The sequence below is a fragment of the Oryzias melastigma genome, linkage group LG9, assembly GCF_002922805.2.
Source record: "Oryzias melastigma strain HK-1 linkage group LG9, ASM292280v2, whole genome shotgun sequence".
NCBI classification, from domain to species: domain Eukaryota; kingdom Metazoa; phylum Chordata; class Actinopteri; order Beloniformes; family Adrianichthyidae; genus Oryzias; species Oryzias melastigma.
This window is the reverse complement of record NC_050520.1, coordinates 16254523-16278254: the sequence shown is the minus strand read 5'-3', so window position 1 is coordinate 16278254 and position 23732 is coordinate 16254523. Positions and strand designations below refer to the sequence as shown.

At 41.8% G+C, this 23732-nt stretch overlaps 1 protein-coding gene across 1 annotated transcript in view; it reads left to right on the top strand.

Moving 5' to 3' along the window:
* The window catches only part of stxbp1b (syntaxin binding protein 1b), a 27084-nt gene extending 4017 nt beyond the window's left edge, over window positions 1-23067 (top strand). Inside the window, exons 2-20 of the mRNA XM_024294596.2 lie at window positions 438-487; window positions 585-666; window positions 5905-5981; window positions 6075-6153; window positions 8069-8172; window positions 9746-9894; window positions 10347-10431; window positions 11477-11607; window positions 11701-11808; window positions 12658-12718; window positions 13013-13078; window positions 14485-14565; window positions 15565-15703; window positions 15891-16000; window positions 16593-16694; window positions 17239-17324; window positions 17402-17556; window positions 20668-20790; window positions 22288-23067. Of these exons, the coding sequence (XP_024150364.1) occupies window positions 438-487; window positions 585-666; window positions 5905-5981; window positions 6075-6153; window positions 8069-8172; window positions 9746-9894; window positions 10347-10431; window positions 11477-11607; window positions 11701-11808; window positions 12658-12718; window positions 13013-13078; window positions 14485-14565; window positions 15565-15703; window positions 15891-16000; window positions 16593-16694; window positions 17239-17324; window positions 17402-17556; window positions 20668-20777 (1775 nt within the window). The 3' untranslated portion in view covers window positions 20778-20790; window positions 22288-23067. The remainder of the gene's footprint in view (window positions 1-437; window positions 488-584; window positions 667-5904; window positions 5982-6074; window positions 6154-8068; window positions 8173-9745; window positions 9895-10346; window positions 10432-11476; window positions 11608-11700; window positions 11809-12657; window positions 12719-13012; window positions 13079-14484; window positions 14566-15564; window positions 15704-15890; window positions 16001-16592; window positions 16695-17238; window positions 17325-17401; window positions 17557-20667; window positions 20791-22287) is intronic.
* The last annotated feature ends 665 nt before the right edge of the window (window positions 23068-23732 follow it).

Sequence of the window (23732 nt, the reverse complement as noted above, 5' to 3'; positions counted from 1 at the left end):
TTACAGAAATGTCTACACATGTTTGTATCTGTCATTTTTATCTATCTTGTGTGGGAGAGCTTGGTCCATGTGAGACTGAGGCGCCTCCTGTTTGAGGGTCGACTGCTGACCTGCTGTTGCACACCGCTCCCACAGGGACTACATCTAAGGACCCTCTAGAACAGGGTGTCCACAGTCAGTCCTCGAGGGCCTGTGACCTACCTGTATTAATTCCTTTTTAATGATAAGATATTACCTTTTTTCAGGCTGGATGTTCATCAAGCTTTAAAAAAACTGAAAGAACTGGAACAAATCAAACAAAACAAGAGTTTTTTTCAGTACCGTTTTCTAACAGTCAACCACTTCAATCACTCTGTAGCAGACAGGAGTCATGTGGTTCACTGTAGTATTACACATCCCCATGTTTCCAACCCTCCTGATGTGCTCTTCTCTTTCAGAGATCATGAACAATGTCATCAAGAAAGCCAGAGAAAAAGGAAAATGGAAGGTATCTCTTCAGTTCTTCTCCATAACAAATAAGCGAGCCGTCAGTCAGTCAGAAACTGAAGGACGATCTTTCTTCCTGCTGTGGTCGACTCTTCCAGGTTCTGGTGGTGGACAAGCTGAGCATGAAGATGGTGTCCTCCTGCTGTAAGATGACAGACATCATGTCCGAGGGAATCACCAGTGAGTATGTTTGTGGCCAAAAAAAAATCACTGAAACTGTTTTTTTTCTTGGTATAATAATAAAGGTCAATACATCGCTTGAACAACTTTATTAGCACCATCTTTGTTACATTAGACATCCAGTTGTTGAATATTCTGCGTTATTATTATGGTCTGTGGGAACAACTGTTAAATAAATACATGTTAGGAGCAAAGACTCCTGGGATTTGCCTGGTAAATACAGATTAATTTTTTCTTTGAAATCTAAGGTTCTTCTTCTATTTCCTACATGGATCTTTTGTGCCTAAAAAATGTTCCAAACTTATTTGTTTTTTTTTATTTTGTTAGCTTGAAGGACTTGGCTAAGTGTCCATGAAAGACACTTTAAGCACTTTGACGTGCATCAAGAATGAGTCACATGTGGGGGAGCAACACATTCTCAAGTCGTCACTAGTGCTGCCACAAACGATTATTTTATTAGTCGACTAATCACCGATTATTTTTTCCGATTCATCGACTTAATGGGTCATGCACAAAGTGGATGTAAAACACACATCTTAACCATCATCAGATTTAAACTAACTAAAAATAAAGACAGTGAAGATGAGAGTTTATTAAACTTTGCATGAACTGTGCAGACTCTGTCCTTCATTAGTTTATGGAATTAAAACAAGGTTAAACTAGAAAAGTTGCATTACCTGCAAAAATGCTGGTGTAAATGCTTTTTACTGAAAGTAGTCGCTGAAGATGCTGAAGCTTTTTGCGGAAAATTGTGACGCAATTTACTTTAATTGCTGAAGGGATTTTCTGAAAATGCAAAAGCTGTTTGAAAAATGTTAAATTTGCTCGAAAGACTCAAAATGTCATTAAAGAACTATGAAAGAGCGCTGAAGTTGACCTAAATTTCTTAAAACTCTGAAGTAGAATTGCTTAAAAATCCCTAATCATGCCAATTTTGCAAAAATATTTTGTGTCTTGCTTAAATATTAGCTAAACTCCAAAATAGCCTAAAATTTCTCAGTAAAATAAATTAGCCAGTTAAGTTAGCATGTTGCTAAAATAGAAGCTAATCTCTAAATTAGCCTAAAAACCCTAGTAGATAACAAATTAGTTAAAAATGTTAGCATGTTGCTAAAATAGAAGCTAAACTCTTTAATAATTACAATAAAAGATGAAAACATAGCTCATGAATATATTTAAAGGTTTGTTGCTGATCTACTTAACATTTGAAGACTTTCTCATTCATTTCCTACAGGGCATATTCTGCTCAATATTTCAAAAACTATAGAGTTTATGTACAGTATGTCACAAAAGTGAGTACACCCCTCACATCTCAGCAAACATTTAGTTATATCTTTTCTTAGGACAACACTGCATAAATGACTGTTTGACACAATGAACAGTAGTCAGTCTAAAGTTAGGACAGCAGTGTAAATTTATTGTCCCCTCAAAATAAATAAAAATACAGCCAATAAAAGCTTACACTGTCTCAGGTGTCATCAGTTAGCAGGTGAGTTAAAATTCTGTAAAAAAGCTCTTCCACTCTCTTAACCTGGTCACTGAAAGTTCAACATGCCACCTCATGGCGTCAGCTCTCAGAAGACCTGAAAAAACAAATGTTTGCTTTACATAAAGATGGACTAGGCTGTAAGTAAATAGCCAACACTCTGAAACTGTGCTGCAGCACAGTGGCCAAGATCATCCAGCGCTTTAAGAGAACAGGTTCTTCTCAGAACAGGCCTCGCCATGGTCGGCCAAAGAAGCTGAGTGCAGGTTCTCAGCGTCACATTCAAAGACTGGCTTTGGAAAACAGACGGATGAGTGTGTCCAGCATTGGGGCAGAGACTGAAGGGATGGGAGGTCAGCCTGTCAGTGCTCAGACCGTACGCCGCACACTGCATCAAATTACTCTGCATGGTTGTCGTCCTAGAAGGAAGTCTCTTCTATAGATGATGCTCAAGAAAGCTTGGAAACAATCTGCTGCAGACAAACTAAGGACCAGGATTACTGGAACCACGTCCTGTGGTCCAGTGAGACCAAGATCAACAGATTTGGTTCAGATGGTGTCAAGCATGTGAGGCAGCAACCAGGTGAGGAGGACAACGACAAGTGCGTCTTGTCTACCGTCAAACATGGTGATGGAAGTGCCATGATCTGGGGCTGCATGAGTGCTGCTGGCATTGGGGAGCTACAGTTCATTAAAGGAGACATGAATTCTAACATGTACTGTTACATACTGAAGCAGAGCATGATCCCCTCCCTCCAGAAACTGGGCCACAAAGCAGTGTTCTAGCATGATAATGACCCCAAACACACCTCCAATATGACCACTGGCCTGCTAAAGAGGCTGAGGGTAAAGATGATGGACTGGCCAAGCATGTCCCCAGACCTAAACCCCATAGAACACCTCTGGGGCATCCTGAAGAGGAAGGTGGAGGAGCACAAGGTGTGAAATGTCCACCATCTCCGTGATGTTGTGATGGAGGAGTGGAAGAGGATTCCACTGGCAACATGTGAAGGTCTGATGAACTCCATGGCCAGGAGGCTTCAAGCCGTGCTGGAAAATGATGATGGCCACACAAAATATTGACATTTCCCATTTTTACTTAGGGGTGTACTCACTTTTGTTGCCAGGGGTTTCGCTATTATTGGCTGTATTTTTATTTATTTTAAGGGGACAATAAATGTACACTGCTATACTAACTTTAGACTGACTACTGTTCATTGTGTGAAAGCGTCATTAATGCAGTGTTGTCCTAAGAAAAGATATAGCTAAATATTTGCTGAGATGTGAGGGGTGTACTCACTTTTGTGACATACTGTATATTTAAAATACAAGCAGTAATGTCCGAACAAACTGAACGTTTTGATACCAGGATTGTTGAAATCTCTGAATGTGTGATTGAGTTTTTACGTTCAGAAAAACATGAAGCAGGAGAATCACATAGAGTGAATGTTTACTAAGAATTCAAACTGTTAAATGAGGTCAGCATCTGAAACCAGGAACTCTTTTTCACTAAAGATAAAGTTTTGGTCTAACTGACTTAAATATAGAAAAAGTGGATTTTTTGGTGCTGAACGCTCACAACTTCAATCACAACTCCATTTAATACAAAGTAACGACTAATCCACTACTAAATTATTCGTCCACTATTTCAATAGTCAATTAGTCGACTAATCGTGGCTGCCCTATTCGTCACATATTGGCGTTTGATTAAGGACCCCTCCGCGTCACTTTTTGACATCTTGTGTGTTACTCAACTCAACCACTACTGATAACGGTTTGTAAAATGAAGGGTCCGCCACCTACAGGACGCAGCAGATGCACGCACACCCTGGTGCTGGTGGCGGTTGGAGTCGGAGAAAATGACTGGGGCAGATAATATACGTTTTCTTCTTTCTGCTCCTTTTCATTTAGTAGCCTGTTTTGTGTTTATTTAGTATTATTGTGATTATATGTATTGTTACTAAATGAAATAAAATTAAAAGTAAAAAAGTCTGTTAACTTTGGTGCAAATTACATCAATAAACCACTCAACGTAAAAATATATTAAAGATCACAACTAAAAAAATAAAGCAAATAATGAAAGGGTAACCAAACAGGGAAGTTGGAGGCTGACTCCACCCACTGTTTAAATGTTAAAATCCAGTCAGAGGGGCGGGGCTTGGGAACAGGACTGTTACCATTACTGGAGCTGCAGATCATAACGTCAGAGTTCTGAAGCTCACATGGTTTGACCAATCACAAAATTCAACTGTAAAATCTCGATTCAACCTATAGGGGGCAGCACACCAACGGTTTTAGTCTATATTTTCAAGAATTAAACAAGTTTTGTTTAATTTATTAAAAATGTGGCAATGACCAACAGACAGCACTTTTAAAGTCTCATTTATGGATAAAAACAGACAAAAAAAGTTAATTTAGGGTTTGGTTACCTTTACTAAAACTAACACAGTGTTTTAGAAATAATAGCAAAATACAAAAAAAGGGGTCTGCAACCTTTAACACTTAAAGAGCCATTTGGGCTCATTTTCTATTGATCAAAACCTAGAGGAAATGTGTTTGATTTTAACTTCTATTCAAAATAAAAGATTCTCTGTTCCAAACAGGATCATCTCAGTGCAGCTCTGGTAGCTATTAACCAGTGTTGTTCAGCATAAGATAATTTAACTCATAAAAGATCAAACTTTTTACCAAAGTTTTTCTTTGCATATAAATCTGTTCATTCTGGAGGTAGAGTTGATCAAACAAGACGTCTTCAGGTCAACAGGATGTAAAAACCTACATAGTTTATCATCTATGTGAACCTCAGACATCAGTTTATACATTTAACTTATCTAAATGAAATAAATGTTAATTAAGTAATCCGTACTTTAAAAAAATGCTATTTTCTTTTTCTTTGTTTTGTATTTGTTCTGTTTCCCCTCTTTGTCCTCAGCAGTCTTACTCTGCTGGGTTTAGTTATTTTAGTTTGGGGTTGGATCCTGGTAGTCTTACCCGGGTTCACACAGCGAGCGTTACAGTTCAGGTGTGACGTGGGAGCGGTCTAGCTAGAGCCGATGGTTCATGTTAGCTACAGGTTGGCTGCAGCAACCGGCTCTACAAAACTCCAAACTCACATGCATTCACGCTAATCCCTCCTTTGTGTGCTGCGGTTTAGCTGTGTCGTCCGGCGAAAATTTGAACCAAACGAAACGGATTTGCAGCGCCACAGAGGCCTGAACGCTTGCAGTGGGATTTCCTCTCGCACTTTTAAAGTCCCGTAAAGACTGCGGTGCTCGCGTTAGAGCTGTAACGCTAGCCGTGTGAGCCCGGGGTTAGTTTTCAGGCTTTGTTTATTTGTTTTCTTTAGGTAGTTTTGGTTAAGCAGCCATTATCAGGAGCTGCTGACTCTGATGGTCGACATGTCTGGATCAACAGTCTCCATGATTTATTTTATGTTTGACCGAGGATCCACAATGGATAGAAAAAAGAGACACATGTGGATCTGGAGCTGCAGGTTGTGGACTCCTGATCTAGTGGAACAGACTTTTCATTTTCTGGACCTTGTGGAAGAATCTCCTCTTTACTAGATGCTTATTTACATTGTGCCAAAGAAAGCAGAGTGGTGGAAAAATTAAATCCCAGTTTTCCTAAAAATGAATCTGAACAACAAACTCAAAATAGTTAATAAAATGGGTTTATTACCAAACCCTCATTATTGTCTTTTAAAGCCAGCCGTGTGTGCAGTGAGTTCTGAACATCCTTCTGCTCTTCAGTTGTGGAGGACATAACGAAGCGGCGTGAGCCTCTGCCCAGCATGGAGGCCATCTACCTGATCTCCCCCTCAGATGAGGTAAAAGCCTCACACTCCTCTGTCGAGTTCAGAGTGAGTGTACCTTTGTTGCTGCCGGAGTTCTGAAGGTAAAAGCTGCATCTGTGTTCTCAGTCTGTGGAAGGTCTCATCGATGACTTCAGAGACCCGCAGAATCCCCGGTACCGAGCGGCCCACGTCTTCTTCACTGACAGTGAGTGATCGACATGAACGCCACGTTTCCTGCCCTCAGTGGTTTAACATGTTTTTAGGATTTTCCCATGGTGGAGGGCATTTTTTATTTTGTTTTTATACTTTTTATTTAGCATTTTCCACACGTAGAGAAAGAACATTCTTGATAAGTAAAATTAAATCAAAATGATAGTGATAGTAAACATACAAAAACAAGAAAACAAAGTAGAACCAGTGGGTACAACTACAATGTAGCTCTAAGCTTTAAAGTCTGAGCGGCCTGTATAATGCTTCCATTTCCTCCATTGGAGATGACATTTATCCACCTTTAACCAAAGATGAAATGCCATTTTTTTCCATAGAAAAAAATTCCTCCTCAATATCTTTCCATTGTTCCAGTTTCAAAAGTTCACTTTTCAGCCAGTTCCTTGTTATGTTTTCTTTCATTATCATGACCTTAAACAGATACCTGTCCTCTGTTCGTATCACATCTGTTGGTAATAATCCCAAATACAGTGTTCGTGGATCCCAAGAATTTCCTGCATAGTTTTGGTGATGCTTTGCCAAAAGGGATCAATTGGTGTTGGTGTTCATGTCTCCACAGAGTCTCCAGCACGGCTGTGGAGCCCTCAGCTGTTTGCTCTTTATTTGGGGACTGATAAAAAACCTTGTTATATTTTTCCACCCAAATTCTCTCCATTATCTTGAACATGTTGAGGATTGTTGTAAAAGCCAGATCGAGTCCCAGTTGTCCTCTGACAGGGGCAACTGCAGTTCTGTCTCCCTCTTTTCCTTTAAATACAATGAATCTGAGCCATTACATTTTAACAGACACTTGTACAGTCTAGAAACCACCTTTGAGGGTAGCTTTTTAAAAGCCCCTGTAACCATTTCTATGAGTTCACGCTCGTGCTGAGAAACAATCTGTTAAACATCTGTTAAAGTGCATATTGCAGTCATTCCTCTAATTTTCCAGTTGTTGAATGTTTTGTCAAACTGTCCAACTTTGAATACAGGAGAATGTGAATCTTTGTATTTATTGACCACTTCCCACCAGGTTTTGATTACAAACTCAACGATGGGGTTTTGTTCTGTATTTGCTACGTTTATTTTTTCCCCCAGTCTTGCTTGTGGAGGACAAGAACCATAGTTAAGCTCGATTTGTTTCCATTTAGAGTAACATTCTGTTGAGCACCAAAATATTATACTTCTTAGTTGTGCTGCCAGGTAGTATTCTTTAAGACTTGGCAAAGCTAATCCTCCATTTGCTTTTTCTAACTGAAGTGTTTTCATTTTTACTCTTTGTTTTTTTTCCGTTCCAAATAAATCTGATGGAGGAAATTTTTAAAGAAAGTTAAAACTGCATTTCTGAATATCTCTCTTTCTTCAAATCATTGTTAATCAAGAGCAGATGAAAAAATGCTGTTTGAAAATGTCGGTAGTTTCTGCATACAAACTACTACTGATGGGTCTCAAGCTCCCTGCTCCGCTCTATTCTGATGCATCAACTGTCAGATAAATAGATCCATGAACGTCTTTGTTTTGCTGGTCTGAGCTGGAATCTGGATCAGAACTGGACGGCTGGATAGTTTTAATGCTGTTGCCGTTCTTGTTGCACCGCTAAAGTTAGGTGAGGGTTGTGAGGGGCTGTAAGCTAGCAGGAGAGAGTAAACGGATGGATGATGGGAAGCAGGGACATACTTGCTTCATGTCAACAGTCACAACAGCTAAAAACGGCAGAAACATAATTGAAACGAACAGGGAATGCTTTGGAAATAGATCTAAAGACAAGTGGAGTGGGTCATTAAAGGTCTTCTTTGTAGATCTGTGGGACGTCTTCCTTACATTTGTTCTCCGTTTCAGTCCGATCCCTCCATTTATGATAAAGAAAACAGCAAACTTCATCAAGTCCTCCATGTTTTCTGTGCTTCCTTCAGCAATACCAGACTCCTTGTTCGGACTGCTGACCAAATCCCGCGCCTCCAAAGCCATGAAGGCCTTGACTGAGATCCACATAGCCTTCCTGCCGTACGAGTCTCAGGTAAAGAGGGCGGGGTCACGTCCTGCAGAAACCTCCTTCACCATGAACTGTGTATGACTGAGAGGATCAGTCTTTGTCTCATAAACCACCCATGATTTCCTTCAGCCCCCTGCAGACGACATGAGCCCGCCTGGTTTCTGTTGAGTCTGTTATGGCCATAAAATTTTACTTAGGGATATTGAAGAGAATCTTCCTCAAACCCTGAAAACACAATTTTTGGGAAAACTTTTTAGAAATCTCTGGAAAAGTCAAAAAGTCTATTTTTCCTTTAACATGACGAAGGAAGAAAGAGGTTTAAAGATCATAAAGTCTGTGAGATTAGTCCCAAACAATAACAACATGTAATACATGTTCTATGACATGCTGGTGTAGTGTAAATATGGTGTAAACACGCTTCATAGGTTCATTGATGGCTCTAAAGCAGGAATGTCAAACTAAATCACACGAGACCAAAATCCGTCGCAGGCCGAACGGGATAAACATTTACTGAACACATAGAAAAACTAAATTGTTAAAACTTCAAAAAAAACATAACTTTTTTTTTTTTTACCATAAATAAGAATACAAACAGACAGGAATACTATTCCAGAATAAATCAACTTAAACATTAAACTAGATACGGCATTACCTGCGACAATGCTACTGTGAATGCTATAAGCTGAATGTGGCTGTTGAAGATGCTAGAGATGATAGCTCAAAATGTTATAACTGATAACTAGCTAAACACGGTTAAGCTGATAGCTGAAAATACTGAAGCCGAAAGCTTTCTAAAATATTAGCTAAATGACATATTAGCCACAAAAAAAAGAGTAAATGTCTAATTTTGCTGAATACAGCTAACACAATGCTAAAGTAAAAGCTAAGCTCCAAATTTGCCTAAAAAAAATTGAAAAAGGCAGATTTTGACATACAGCTCGCATTACACTAAAATACTAGCTAAACTCAAATTTAACCAAAAAAACTGGAAAACGTCAAATTTTGACAGACAGCCAGCATAATCCTAAAATAGTTGCTAAACTCCAAATTAGCCTCAAAAACCCCAGTAGTTACTGAACATTTTAAAGTGTGAATGGTGTCTATAGCTCAAAGTATGTACGGAAGCTCACAAGTCTCAAAGTTTTTGAGGGATTTGAGCAATTAGTCATTCTTTTCCTACGGGCATATTTTGCTCAAGATTTCAAAGACTAAAACATTTATAAATACCAAAAGTGCAACAGTAATGTCCTAAACGAGCTGAAGGCTTTGAAACCAAGATCACTAAAATTAGTTAGAAATAAAGTAATTGTTAAAAGAAAAAGACTCATTTTATATAAAAAATAAACTTATTATTATCACAAAAGATATTACTCTCCATAAAATGTATCCTGTCACAATTATACAAGACAACAGCGGGCCATTAATAATAATAAAAAAAGATCTAGAGGGTCGGATAGAATTACGCGGAGGGCCAGATCCGGCCCCCGGCCCTTGACTTTCACACATGTGCTCTTTAGTGCCCCTAGGTGTGATTTTAATTGTGTATGCATGTCAGTGTCTGTGCTCCGCCCTCACCTGTCCTGCTATCCACACTCAGGTGTTCGCCCTGGACAAAGCCGATGCCTTCCAGGATTTCTACAGCCCCTTCAAGGCTGACGTAAAGAACAACATGCTGGAGCGCTGCGCAGAGCAGATCGCCACCATGTGTGCCACGCTCAAAGAGTATCCTGGAGTCCGGTACAGAGGGTGAGACCGGCCTCCTCCGTCTCCTTCTCTTCATGAACACTTTCTGTCAGCATAAACAGACCACAATCAGGTTTCAGTTGTGCTTTAGTAGCATCACTGGAAATCACAGTTCTTATTTTCCGGGATTTTTGGTCATGTTTCATTCATGCTTTTGAGAATCAGTAGCAGGGAACCCTTTAATGCCGGAGCTCCAGTGTTTATGTTCTTTGATTTACTGTAACTTTTCAACCGTTAACACGATCATTCCAGTAGATTCTGAAGGAGAAAAGCGACTCGTCGACAGACTTTTCAACCGTTGGCAAGACGGTTGAAAAGTTTTAGTGTTTCAAAGATTTTGTGTTTAAATGTCACTGACGACGCCTCAGGTGTTAAAGGGTTTAGGCTGTTGAGCCAGACATAGAAGTCCCAAAGGCATTCTGGGTAAAGACCTGTTTGTGTGTCTGCCTATATAGGGACTACAAAGACTGTGCAGTTCTGGCGCAGATGCTGCAGGAGAAGCTGGACGGCTACAAGGCTGATGACCCCACCATGGGAGAGGTGAGGCGGGGTTAGACTTAGCACACGACCACCGAGCGCCTGTGGAGGCGGACCCGAGCCTGAGCACGCTATGTAAACACATTCTGTACACACCTGAGCATTTTGGAACTAAATAGGGGCCAATATTATGTCAAACCCAAATAAAACACAAAATGTGGGTGTTTGGCCAATAAAAAAAAATAAGGCGTCCAAAACTTTTTGCTAGTCTTAAATGAACCTAATTGTCTTCAACTTCAAATGTTCAATTTTATAGGGTTCAAAGCTCAAAATTTCAGTTTAAAAACTTTTTTTTTGTTTCAACAGTTTTTTTTCATTTTTGAAACTAAAAATTTCAGTTTCCAAACATTAAGGATGTTTTTAATGCCTGTATATAGCACAATTTAATGAGGTTTTGAACGGGCTAGAACAGAGTTGTGGACGCGATAAAACTCTGCTCTTTACACCTGCTTGGGACTAATTCAGACTATGATAATACAGACTAAACAGCCTTTTTCTGACCGTAACCATCCAAGTTCTCATGGTCAGTGAATGCACCCGGTTTTGAATGGTCCTTTGTGTTAGCCCCGCCCCAACGCGCCCCAACTGATGTTTTCAGATTCAAAACAGAATAAAAGGATTGAAAGTAAAAAAATATATATATTTGAAATTGAAAAAAAAGTTTTGAAACTGAAATTTTGAGTTATTAAACATAAAAAAGAACATTTAAATCTGATAATAATTAAGCTTATTTTAGAATAGCAATAAGTTTCAGACATTTAGCATTTTTTTGAGCAAACACCAATATTTTTTTTCAAGTTGTTTTATTTGGGTTTCTAATAATATTAGTTCCATAGAGCATGTGTTATTTTTCTGTGCACTGTGTCACATCATCAGAGTTGAGTATTTCGTGGAGCAGCTGTTGATGACAGTCTCACACATCAGTTGCTGTTTCCAGCTGTGCAGGTTTTGTCTGTTAAATGATCCTCATAATCCATGCTGAGTAGTGTGGCTGCAGTCTGGTGTTCCAGCCTTCCTCAGTCTCATTGTGTTGTTCTGGTGCCTCCAGGGTCCAGACAAGTGCCGCACTCAGCTGCTCATTGTGGACCGCGGCTTCGACCCGGTGTCCCCCCTCCTGCATGAGCTGACTCTGCAGGCCATGGCCTACGACCTGCTGGGCGTTGAAAATGACGTGTACAGGTGAAGCTGGTCTGAGCGAAGTGAACAGAGATTCCTCCAAAGTTTCTGAGTGCTGGAAAAGAAGCGTCTCCTGACTTTGCTGCGTCTCCTCAGGTTTGAGACCAGCGGGATGGGGGAGACCAGGATGAAGGAGGTGGTGCTGGACGAGGATGACGACCTGTGGCTGAGTCTGAGACACAAACACATCGCTGAGGTCTCCACGTGAGTGTCTCTGCATGAACTCAGACCTGCCACTCTGGGTTCACACCACACGGGGAAGCCCTTCCATTGGGCGCCCTCCTTACCCGATGGTGTGGTTTACACCCCGCCGCGGTCCTCCGTGGAAGGCTCGCGCCGTGCAGCGATCGTTTCTGCGGCTGGTCTATTTTTGCACGTGCAATCTGCGTCAATTCTGGCAGGAAGTTACGCCAAGACACACAAGAAAATCCATTAAATTTTCAAAATAAAACCAAATTTTCACAATAAAATACAGCTATTGACAAATGTGATCATGTTTTTGTGTCCAAACAGATTGTAGAGATGAAAATACTGCAAACCCCTCCTTTCTCGTTGGGGTTAGGGACTGGAGACCTCCACAAATCCACTGAACTCCTGAATATGGATAACCCCAGTCTCTGTCTCACCCCCCACACCCCCGCAGCCGAAGACTGCCCGTTACCAATCCAAACTCATCAAAAACACTTATACATTTATCTTATACATTTATTAAAGAACATTGGAGTATTACTCAACATAAAGAGTTTTTTTAAGCCAGATTTACGTTTAGGCTGTAATTGCGCACTTTTTCTGTTAGCCTACAAACCAACCCCGTCCCACATCAGAGAAGAGAACACTTATGTGGCCCTCAAAAGAAAAAGTTTCAGGACCCTGTTCTAAATAACCACAGCTGAGCAGAAGCGCCTGTCGACCATCGTGAAACATTACGTCTGGTGTGAACTGGAGGTGAAGTGGATTCCGCTTCACGGCTCGACTTCCTCGTGCAGTATGAACCCAGCGTGAGAGGGCTCTGCTCCTCCATCCACATGACCTCCTCTTCCTCTCTCCGTGCAGGGCTGTCACTCGCTCTTTGAAGGAGTTTTCTGCCAGCAAGAAGATGAACACTGGAGAAAAGGTAAAGCCTTGGTCACTTGCACTCGTACGGGGTTGACCCGCAGACCTGCTGGTTTTGGGTTGTCCGGGCCCACAGAGGGATGCAGGGAGGAGGTGCTCCTTCTGAAGAGGAGCACAGGTGTGTCTACTATGTTATATAGGCCACCTGCGTCTTTTGTGTCTTCCATTAATGCATCCAATAAATCTCAGGTCTCAAAAAGTTTCATTAAATATTGTTCGGAGTTTTTTTTTTTTTTCAAAATCAGGCAGAAATGTGCAGGAAAACCTCATTGTGTGGGCCTCTGCTGTCTTTCAGACCACCATGAAGGAGCTGTCTCAGATGCTGAAGAAGATGCCTCAGTACCAGAAAGAGCTCAGTAAGGTCAGAACCGGATCACTGTCTTGTCATTTTATCATCTGTTTTTTAATACTGCCCCTACAGGACAGAGCTGATGAATGCTTAAGGAGATGCAGAGGATGTGTCAACACAAAGCTGGGGGGGGGGGGTATACTACATCACTCCAGCATCTTCAGCCAAAATCTGTGATGCTCACAAATACCTCAAAACTGTATGAGTTACATGTGCCTGAGTGAATCCTGAACAGAGGCTCTGAGGAGTTTCTAGGAGACAATCTCTGACCTTTATTTCATTCTTATTAATGACCCGATGTTAACTTGCACTTATTTCTAACTTGTATAATTTTGACAAAATAGATTTGGTTCGGTCTGAAATTCCTGTCTGAATGCAAAGTGGTCTGAGAGTGAAATAACGGAACCAAAACAGCCATTGTAGCCGTTATTAGCAGGCAAACGATGCAACAGCAGCTCATTGAAATGTGGTGAGATGAATGCAGGCTCATGCAAACATGATCCATATTGATTCTCACTGTTTCATAACAGTTTGTGTCACCAACACAGTACCTCGTAGCCATGGCGTCCTCAGTAACCTCCTTCAGCATGTCTCCACCGTATCAAAGCAGCAGTACAAAGTGTTGAACTTGGCCTTCATACAGACGATCAACATTGATCTGCAAAATAACAAGTTTGAATAAGCGAACAATCCTCGCAAACCGCTCAGTAGAACATCCATCTCTCTCTTTCTGCTTTGACCCGCCCCCGTAATTGCTGGCCAATGACTGAAGAGATCTTAGTCACATGTTTTTTTTTACAAGTTTAGGTCCGGAACAGGTAGACATCAGTCTGAATACAGACCAAACACAATCTTCAGAACTCGATCTGGAACAAAGTAAGCAGACCTGGTCCAGGACAAATCCTTTTTCCAGAGTGAAAACACCCTGAGAGGCACAGCAGGAGACCTGTGATGGTTTGGGCTTGTTTGATTTCCAGGACCTGAATCTTCATTTATACAAACATATGCTGCTCCCCAAAGAAGGTCTGAAATGAAGAAATGACATCCTGCTGTGAGACAGAAGACCTTCTGCTGGAGACACTGTTGACATTTCATGATCAAAAACACACACAGAGTGCAGAGCTCGATGAAGGTTTCTAATCAAAGCCATCGTCCCTGGAATGCAGAAGACTGTGAACGTGTCTTCAGGTTTCATAGATGGAGCTTGTTTGTTTATATTAGATTTGGTTGCTTGCTTTATTTTAGTGTGAAATATATGCAGTTTTAAAATTAAAGCCTATAGACCCCCCCCACCACCACCACCACAACTTCCAGGCCTCGAGTTCCGCCTCACGTGCAGCCTGCTGACAGAAAGCTACAGTCTGTAGTGCTGCCTCCAGCTCTGCTGCTCTAACAGCGTCTGTCCTCTCTCCTCTCAGTACTCTACACACCTCCACCTGGCAGAGGACTGCATGAACCGCTACCAGGGCACCGTGGATAAACTGTGCCGCGTGGAACAGGTGAACGCCGTCGACCCCTCGGGGACAAACACAGTCTGACTCTTTCTGCTGCTCCTGCTTTGTAGGCTGACCACAAAAAGGGATTCCTAGAGATTTGGAGTTTGGTTTCATTCTGGTATAACATTATTATGACATAAAAATCAGTGTTACATGAAGACAAACATGTTCAAATCTAGAGTGTAAACTTGTAAAGGAGAAGGCTTCCACCTGAAATACCTCAGTGATGCTTCCACACCGTGTGGATGCAGACAGAAACCAGAGTGGATCCAGCTGGAGCCACAGCAGATTCTGAATCATCAAACCAAAACTTTCCAGCTGTATTTTATCTCTGTGACAAGCTTTCAGTCAAGTCTGAAGAGATCATTTGAAACACATTCATTGTTTTAGTGCAGGAATGGGCAAACGTTCTCACTCGTGGGCCACTAAGGACTCCAGGAGCAGATTTGTGGTGTGATTTAGTAATTCACCTTGTAAAAGAAAAAAAAAACACCTGATCTGGACAAAAACATGCCTTGATTTTGATTGAAAATTACTTAAAAAACAGAAAATCATGGAGTTTTTGTTTCAAAACTGTGGTTTCTGTTGTCATTTTAGTGTGATTTTCATCAATGGGTTGATGTCCCTAAAAGAAAAACTCAAACTCAGAGAAATGCTGCGCTCATGTGCTGTTGGAATAATCGGAAAAATGACTGTCTGACTTGGAAATCCCACATGAATATCAGAAAAACAATAAATCTTCAAACCCTAAATGAATGCAGAATAGCTTTCTGCACCTGAACAAAGGTGAATATATTTGTAGTGTGCCATCTATAGGGAAACACCTGAACTACATGGGAAATAAAAAATTAAAACGGGTAATCAAAATCGTTTATTCCAATTTGGTGGGTCAGACTAAATATTTCAAGGGGCTGCATATGGCCCCTGGACCGTAGTTTGCCCACCCCTGTTTTAGTGTCTGAATAAAAGAGAACCTTTCTCCTCTTGTGGCCTGCTGTTCAGGACCTGGCCATGGGCTCGGATGCAGAGGGGGAGAAAATTAAGGATCCCATGCGGCTCATCGTCCCCATTCTGCTGGACGCCAATGTCAGCGTGTTTGACAAGATCCGCATCATCTTGCTCTACATCTTCCTAAAAAACGGTAGGATTTTTTAGATTTTCTAAAAAAAAAGTTAAACTTTCAGCTGAGACCCAGTTGAGACACCGGGTTCTCCACTCCAGGATTTGACGTGTCACTCTCACCTCATTGTAGTTTTTCTGCTGTTTGCACCTGTGCACGCTTCTCTGCATGTATGTGAATACATTTAACCTGCATGCATGTGTGTCAGGTGTGACTGAGGAGAACCTGTGTAAGCTCCTCCAGCATGCCAGCATCCCGCCTGAAGACAGTGACATCATTTCCAACATGGCCCACATGGGGGTTCCCATTATCTCAGAGGTAAGCTGTGCTGCTCCCCAACATGCTGTGAGACTTTCCTTCATCTTCCTGCATGATCGCCGGATCTTTCTAGGAGGGGCTGTTCTTTGTTAAAAGAAGAAAAACGACAGAGGAGCTGTCATTAAAACACATAAATGTTTTAATGCAGCTAGCATAGCTGTTTTTTTATGCTGATTTGGCATTTAGCTAATATTATTAGCTGGTTATCAACTTCATCATTTTCAGCTATTAACTTCAGCATTTTCATCTATAAGCTTCAGTGTTTTTAGCTATCAATTTCAGCATCTTCAGCTATCAGCTCTAGCATTTTAATGGCCAACTTCATCTTACAGCATTCACACTAGCATTATCCCAGGTAATGCTATATATCTAGTTCATAATTATGTTAAAAAGTTACAGTGTTAATGTTTTAAAAATGTAGTTTTAGAGTTCATTAAATGTTAATTCTGTTCGGCCTGTGACCTAAGGTGTGTATTGGATTATGGCCCCATGTGTGATTGAGTTTGATCTAATCAGAGTTCAAATGGAAGCAGGGGGCTTTGAGGAGAGAAGAGTGAGATGTGGACCGATTAAGCTGTGTTTTTGTTTTTAGGGAACTGCCAAGAAGGCCAAGAAGCCGGATCGTAAGGAGCGTGTCAGTGAGCAGACCTACCAGCTCTCCAGATGGACTCCTCTCATCAAAGACCTCATCGAGGTTCTCCTGCCCACTCCAAAGGCTTATTATGGGTTTCTCAGCGTCTCAATCTGTTCATCAGGATGAATGTTTTTGAAGTGTTCTCTGCACAGTGGGCTCCTCTAAACCTTTGAAGGGAATAGAGCTATGTACAGTGTATATGATCCATAAATATCCCACAATAGGTAAAATCCCTGAAGCAGGATTTGGAGGAATTGAGGCTGTAAAACGCCTCACTACACACTTTCTACTCTTCTCTCCCTTGTTTAAATTCTAAAAGTTCAAACCTTCATATACGTCCATGATTATAGAATGGAAACAAAGATCTGAAGATTTATGTCGATGTAGTAAACTGAACACATTCTGTACAGGAGAAACGACATAGATGGATTGATTAGATCAACAGCCAATCAGGATGCAGAACACAGTGTGCTGTGGAGGGATCGAGACATAAAAGGCATTCAAAACTGCACTGACAAATTCTGTTGAACAGTGAGACTGTGAAAGGTGGACCCTGTAAATGTGCTCTAACATGGGAGTTGATGACATGAATGTCGTTCTTTAGGATGCAATTGAGGACAAACTTGACCCAAAGCAGTACCCATACATTTCCCAGCGACAGGTTTCAGCCAAAGCCAGCGCTCCATCGAGGTGAGTCTCTCTGCCCTGAGGAAACAGCCCTCTCTTACCTCCGTCTCTGACCCTTCATCTGACCTTCCGCCCCTCAGTGCTCGATATGGGAACTGGCACAAGAACAGGGGGCCCACAGAGATGAAGACCGGACCCCGGATCATCGTCTTCATCATTGGAGGCGTGACCTACAGCGAGATGCGCTGCGTGTACGAGGTCACGCAGGCCAATGGCAAGTGGGAGGCGCTGGTTGGTGAGTTCTCTGAAGGGATGTGTCTGATGCTGTAGTGTGTCAGATGGGTGAGGCGCGCTTTGGCGGTCCGGTCTGGAGCTGTCGGCCGTTCTCTATCAGATGAAGGTCCACGCAGAAATAAGACATCTCCACGCACGTATCAAACATTCCTGGTGGATAATCCAGACCCCCGCGAGCGCTTTGTCCTCCTGCACTCTCGTGTTTATTCCTCCACGAGCAGAATAATCATCACACGCAAGAGACTGTCTACTTCTGCGTACGTGAGCTGCTCCCTCGGACACGAGTGATGCGCGTGCACAAGCAGAATCTCAGTGAGCGCACGCATGCTCAACATTCTGTCATGTGCGCTCACGGGGACTCTTGCCCTGTTCACGGAGAAACTTTCTGCGCACAAATGTACAATGACTTTAGACAATTGGGGCGGAGACAGAGGGTTGGCTAGCTTTCTTCTGATTGGTCTATTTTGAGGATGATGACGCCTTCTAAACCACGTAGACAGAAAGCTTACATTTACAGAGGAGGCTGTAGCTTACCTACCATGCTGAAACATTGTCGGGACAACTACATATCTGACTTTAAGGAGCAGCTTATGGTGAATTCACACCGAACGCGGCCGGGGGGTCAAGCTCGTGTCTGCCGCCTCTCTTTTGACGCCTGTCATATTTACTGCTTTAACGCCTCGACGCTTTGATGCCTTGAAGAACTTCATAGGTTGACATCAGTGGAAGGTATGTACGATAGAGAGCGCGTAGCTTGAGTTTATACTGTATGTTTTTGAGAGCTCTACAGAGGCACCGGCAAGCACGTCGCCGTGTCTGAGATCACGTGATCCCCCGTCCCAGTCTTTCAGTGCGGTGTGCTCAACTCCTGCAGTGGAGCTGCGTATGACTGCTGTTATAAACGGTACTTCCGTCTGTCTGTGGCCCAGTTTGAGCATTAGAGGAGGAGAATAAAATCAAACTGGGGGAACTTTTTATTATCTTCATGAAAATAATAAAACAAAAATCATAAACCCATGAAACTGAGGGAACGTCCAGCTATGACGGCAGACGCCGCCACTCTCCTGTCTCTGCCGGTCAGCCTGGTGGCGGCTGGCTGCCCGGCAGAGACTCGCAGCTGGTGGAGCTCCGCGGATGGAGACAGAGCCGCAACAGCTGGTGTCCTGATGCGACGGCAGGTCTGCCCCCCCAGTGCCACAGCTATCACTTGCTCTGCTGGACCCTGTGCGGCAGCTCTTGCTATGCTGTCCACCGGGCAGCTGGCTTGCAGAGCGGGCTCTTTCACTCCAGCTCCATGGACCCTATGACAGGCTGGCGACCCGTCCAGGGAGTATCCCGCCTTCGCCCAACAGTAACCAGACAGTCTTCTGTAAATCCGCAGCCCGAGCGGGTAAAGAAAACTCATGGAAGTTCAGGTGAAAATCCTCGAATCGCTCAGCCATTTTGAATTCATTTTCTTTAATCTAGTCACTGAAAACGTCACATGCCCAAAGCTGAGCCTCTGATTGGTTGATGCGCCACGTCAACCAATCAGAAGATCACATCTTTATATTGACTTAACATTGAGTCTTGATGCCTTTGCTGCTCCTGCCATGTTTGGTGATAATTAACAAAAAGATTTTAGAAATACAGTCCCCCCCCTTATTCATGGGGGTCAGGGACCAGAGACCTCCACGAATATGGAGAAGCCCCTCATCCCCGTCTCATCCCCTCACCCCCCACGGCCGGAGAATGTCTGTTACTGAACCATGCTCATCAAAAACGCTTCTGATTATGCTTTGTAAAACATTTATTTAAAAGCTTTGGAGTGTTGCTCAACATAGAGTTTTTTTTATTCACAACAACTGACTGCATACCTTACATGAGCTGTCACTCTTAAAAAAGCGTGTGCTTCATTCTCTAGTCTAGAAGCTAACTGCAGGAGGGCATCTCTATCCAGAATATTCCATTTTCATCCATAAGAAAGATCTGCTCTGGATGATAATTATCAGGAAATTTCTGAGCTGCATGGAGAAATAACATCAGAAACGCAAATAAACAGGGGGACGCTAAAGCTGTTTTAGAAGTTGTAAAATACACAACACATTTAGTGTGTTGCTTTAAAGGCTGCCACAGTTACTTAGTCAGTGATGAATCTTTGTGTCAGCTTGTTTACCAGTAAACTACATTGAAACAGTAACAATAAAAACATTCAGTTTACACATTGTCGTTGGAAAACCAATCAGAAGAAAGCTAGTCAACCCTCTGTCTCCGCCCCCATTGTCTAAAGTCATTTTCCACTTGTGTGCTGAAGGTTTTTCTGCGTGCAGACCCAGAGCCCCCGCAAGCACCACAAAATGTTGCACGTACGCTCCCTGAGATTCTGCTTGTGCGCATGCATCACTCGTGCCCGAGGGAGCAGCTCACGCACACAGAAGTAGACCGTCTCGCGATGACTTTTTCTGCTAGCGGAGGAATTAACAGGAGTGCGCAGGAGCAGAAAGCGCTCGCGGGTCTGACTTATCCTAGAGGAATGTTTGATAGGTGCGTGGAGATATCTTATTTCTGCGTGGAGATTTGACTAATAAATAACTCTACAGAGCAGGAGCTGTTGTAGGTCTAACTATAGATTAGACCGCTGTTGGTTTGATTGCTGTAACTTGATTGCTGGCGTTGATGGAGAACAAATTGATAAACTCTTTGCCTCTTTATTGAGCACCAAGGCTTGTTGTTTTCCAAACATTGAGTTGTCTCATTATCTCCATTCTTTCCTCGTGGCTCCAATTCTTCCAAACTAAAGTGTTCAGATTAAACCCAGGATGCTGAATCTTCATTGTACTTTGTGAGTTTGTCCTAATGTCTCAGTCTGGGTCAAAGCTTGAATGTATGAACCTCCTCATGTTCCAATGCGCCACCTGCAGGTCTTTTCTTGAAAGGAAATGGTCACCCTTCTGTTACTGCGTCCTGCTTTAGTGCAGGACTCTCCCCCACACATGTAACATAACATATGTTATTGTGACTTGTTAGTGGAAGCGCGGTGGGGGTGGGGGGTTGTTCTTCAATGCATGCTTATATAACAATTTCTTAAGCAGGCTTAAAACATTGCTGAGCTCTTGGATTTTCTCCTCTGTAGGCTCCACCCACATCCTCACACCTACCAAATACCTGAAGGAGCTGCAGCATCCTGACTTCCTGGACCCCAATGCCCCACCAGAGGGCAGTGTGGAGCCGCCTGCTGAATGAAGAGAGCTTGGAAGTAAAGCACAAACTGAACCCATGTTTCCTGATCCCCTAACAGCCTCTTCTTCCACGCTTGCTGTTGTTCATTCATTGATCGTAGCTTTCAAGTGTTGCCCTGATGTATGAAGCTTCGACACTAAAGACCGTCTGAACGGTTTACCTCCAACAACCTGAACCTGAAGACCCAGGAACTAGTCTTCTCAAATGTAAATGAAAAGAAACATAGTTTTAGAGTCAAAGGGAGCACTGATGGACAGGTTCCATACATGATGTTTGGGTAAGACTACAATTACACCGGGGTTGGAAACGTGCTGAATGACCGTTCCTTTTGAAGTGAACAATCTAAACCACATGTGTCAAAGTCAGGGCCCGGGGGCCGGATCCGGCCCTCCAGATCATTTTATTGTATTGTTATTAATGACAATATGTTATCTTGCACTTATTTCGAACTTGTATAATTTTGATGAAAAATATTTTTATGGAGGGTAAAATATTGAAAGTTATTTAAGGTTTAAGTTGATTTATTCTGGAATAATATTCCCGCCTTTTTATTATTCATAATTATGTTAAAAAGTTACAGTTTTAACATTTCAAAATTGTCATTCTGCTAGCTTTATGGACTATTTTGGTATTTACTAAGATTTTTAGGCTATTTTGGTGTTTAGCTAACATTTCAGCTACATGCTAGCTGTTTTGGCAAATTTAGGCTTTTTTACAGTTTTTTAGTCTAATTTAGATTTAGACAAATATTTACATGCTAGCTGTTTTGGCTAACCCAAGTTTTTTTTCTTTTTTAACTTGGCATTTGGTTAATATTTTAGCTGACTATCAGCTTCAGCGTTTTCAGCTATCAGCTTCAGCATTTTTAACTACCAGTTTCAGCATCTTCAGCAGCGAAATTCAGCTTACAGCATTCACACTAGCATTATCACAGGTAATGATATATATCTAGTTCATAATTATGTTAAAAAAATTATGGCTTTAAAGTTTTTAAATGTAGTTTTAGAGTTTTGAATAAATGTTTATCCTGTTCGGCCCGTGACCTGAGGTGTGTTTTGGATTTTGGCCCCCTGTGGGATTGACTTTGACACCCCTGAGCTAAACCGTTTCAGGACGTTTGTAGACTTCAGTGACGTGCTGAGGGGACTTTTCAGTCAGAGGTGTTTTGCTTTAATCTGATCAAAATACTTCCGGAAACCTTAGAGGAAAACCGTTTGCTAAAGGATCATCAGTCATCCCTTTCAGAAACGATTTGTATATTTAAATCTTCATTTGTGTTACTGGATTCATGTTCTTGATTCTTCAATCAAAGTTTTAGTTTGAAATTTAGCAGATACATATTTTTTGTCAGACCAGGTTCTGAATGATGATTTCAAAGGTTGTTGAAGGCTCTCACCTGAACAGGAAATGTTTGTGTGTGGTCCAGGACTGACCTCCATCTGAACTTCCAGCAGGACTGAATGACGTGTTCTGGTTCCAGACAAGCTCACTGAGTTTGGGTTCTTCTTTTCAGGATTAACGGGGATCTTCTCTCCTTCTCGCCTTCTGAAAGCCCTCAAGGACGAAGAGCAGACCAGATAAGACACTCTCCCCCACCTCTTCAAGCATTGACCCCCCCTCGAGATCTATGTACACCGAGTCCTGTATAAACGTCTTTCTGCTGTAAAATGAGGCTCTGCTGAACTAAAAATGTTGACTTTGACGGATGTGTTGATGCTCATCAGAGTTTGTAAAGTTACTGAAGTTGTGTTAAGCTGTTTTTCTTGTGAAGTTGATGTACGTCTCTTTGTTTAGATGAATGGATGAATTCCACCCTTTAAGTTTCCTCTGATTCCAAGTTGAAACTGCAAAGCAAAGCCAGTTAGCTCAAATAGTCTAAATGCAACAAGCTTCAATCAGAACTTCTTTTCATACCAAATAACTCTCAACATAACCTAATCTAACAGTCATTTGTTCCACTCGTGTCATTGGACAAATGGAAATGTATTTTTATTCTAAAATCTTCTTTTTCTTGATGAGTTTTGTGTTTTTCCATGTGAACAGCAAACAGAAGATGAACATGAGGTTGATGTGATTTCACTCAGAGGTGAAGAAGCCTTTAAACATGGAAATGTGCTGTGTCTGTGTGTCAGCCATGTTTCTGAAGCTTCTTCTTTAATTAGAGTATTCCTGCTGGATCTTTGTGCTTGACCATTAGTAATACTCTCAATAGTATTATCCAGTCAAAGACCAACACTGTGTGTGGTTACAAGTCTTTTATGTGTTACGTACCATTAAAGTGGCTTTCAAAAAATCTGTCTATTTTTTTATTTTCTGCTTTAATTCATGACTTCAAAGTGTAGAGCCTTCAAGGAACCCTGCAAGAACAATGAGGTGTGTGTGTGTTACTGCAATATTCAGAGGAGAGATGAAACATTCAGGGTGATCTTGTTTGAGATTGTTGACATTTTTGAAACCAGGAGGGATGTATTGATTTTTTTTCCAGAATACTGAACAATCTATTCATAACAGAACCGACTGACCTGCTGCTCTAATAATTATTCATGAATGATCCAACAACAAATCTGTGTCTTCTGTCTGTCTTATTTGAAAACTTTTATCCAAACTCTGGAGAGATCTGGATGTGAACAGTGAGCAGATGCTTCATGGATCCACATTAGGATTTTTTTTTTTCTTTCTAGAAAGAATTAAGCAAAGTAACCCGTAGCTGTGAAATGTTTGCCTCAAAAAAGGGAAAGTTTGTCATGCGAGATATAACTTTCTGCTGGAAATGTTAAAACTAGAAGAGTGCGCTCACCTATTAAACTGTTGGTGGGATGCATCATGGGGGACGGATGTCACCAGTCCACATGTGGTTCAGGAGGTGTTCCAGCAGAGAAAGATGTGATGAAAAACATGAAAATGATCTGACAGCAGGACTGGAAAACATTTGGAACACTGAAGATGACAACAGAATTC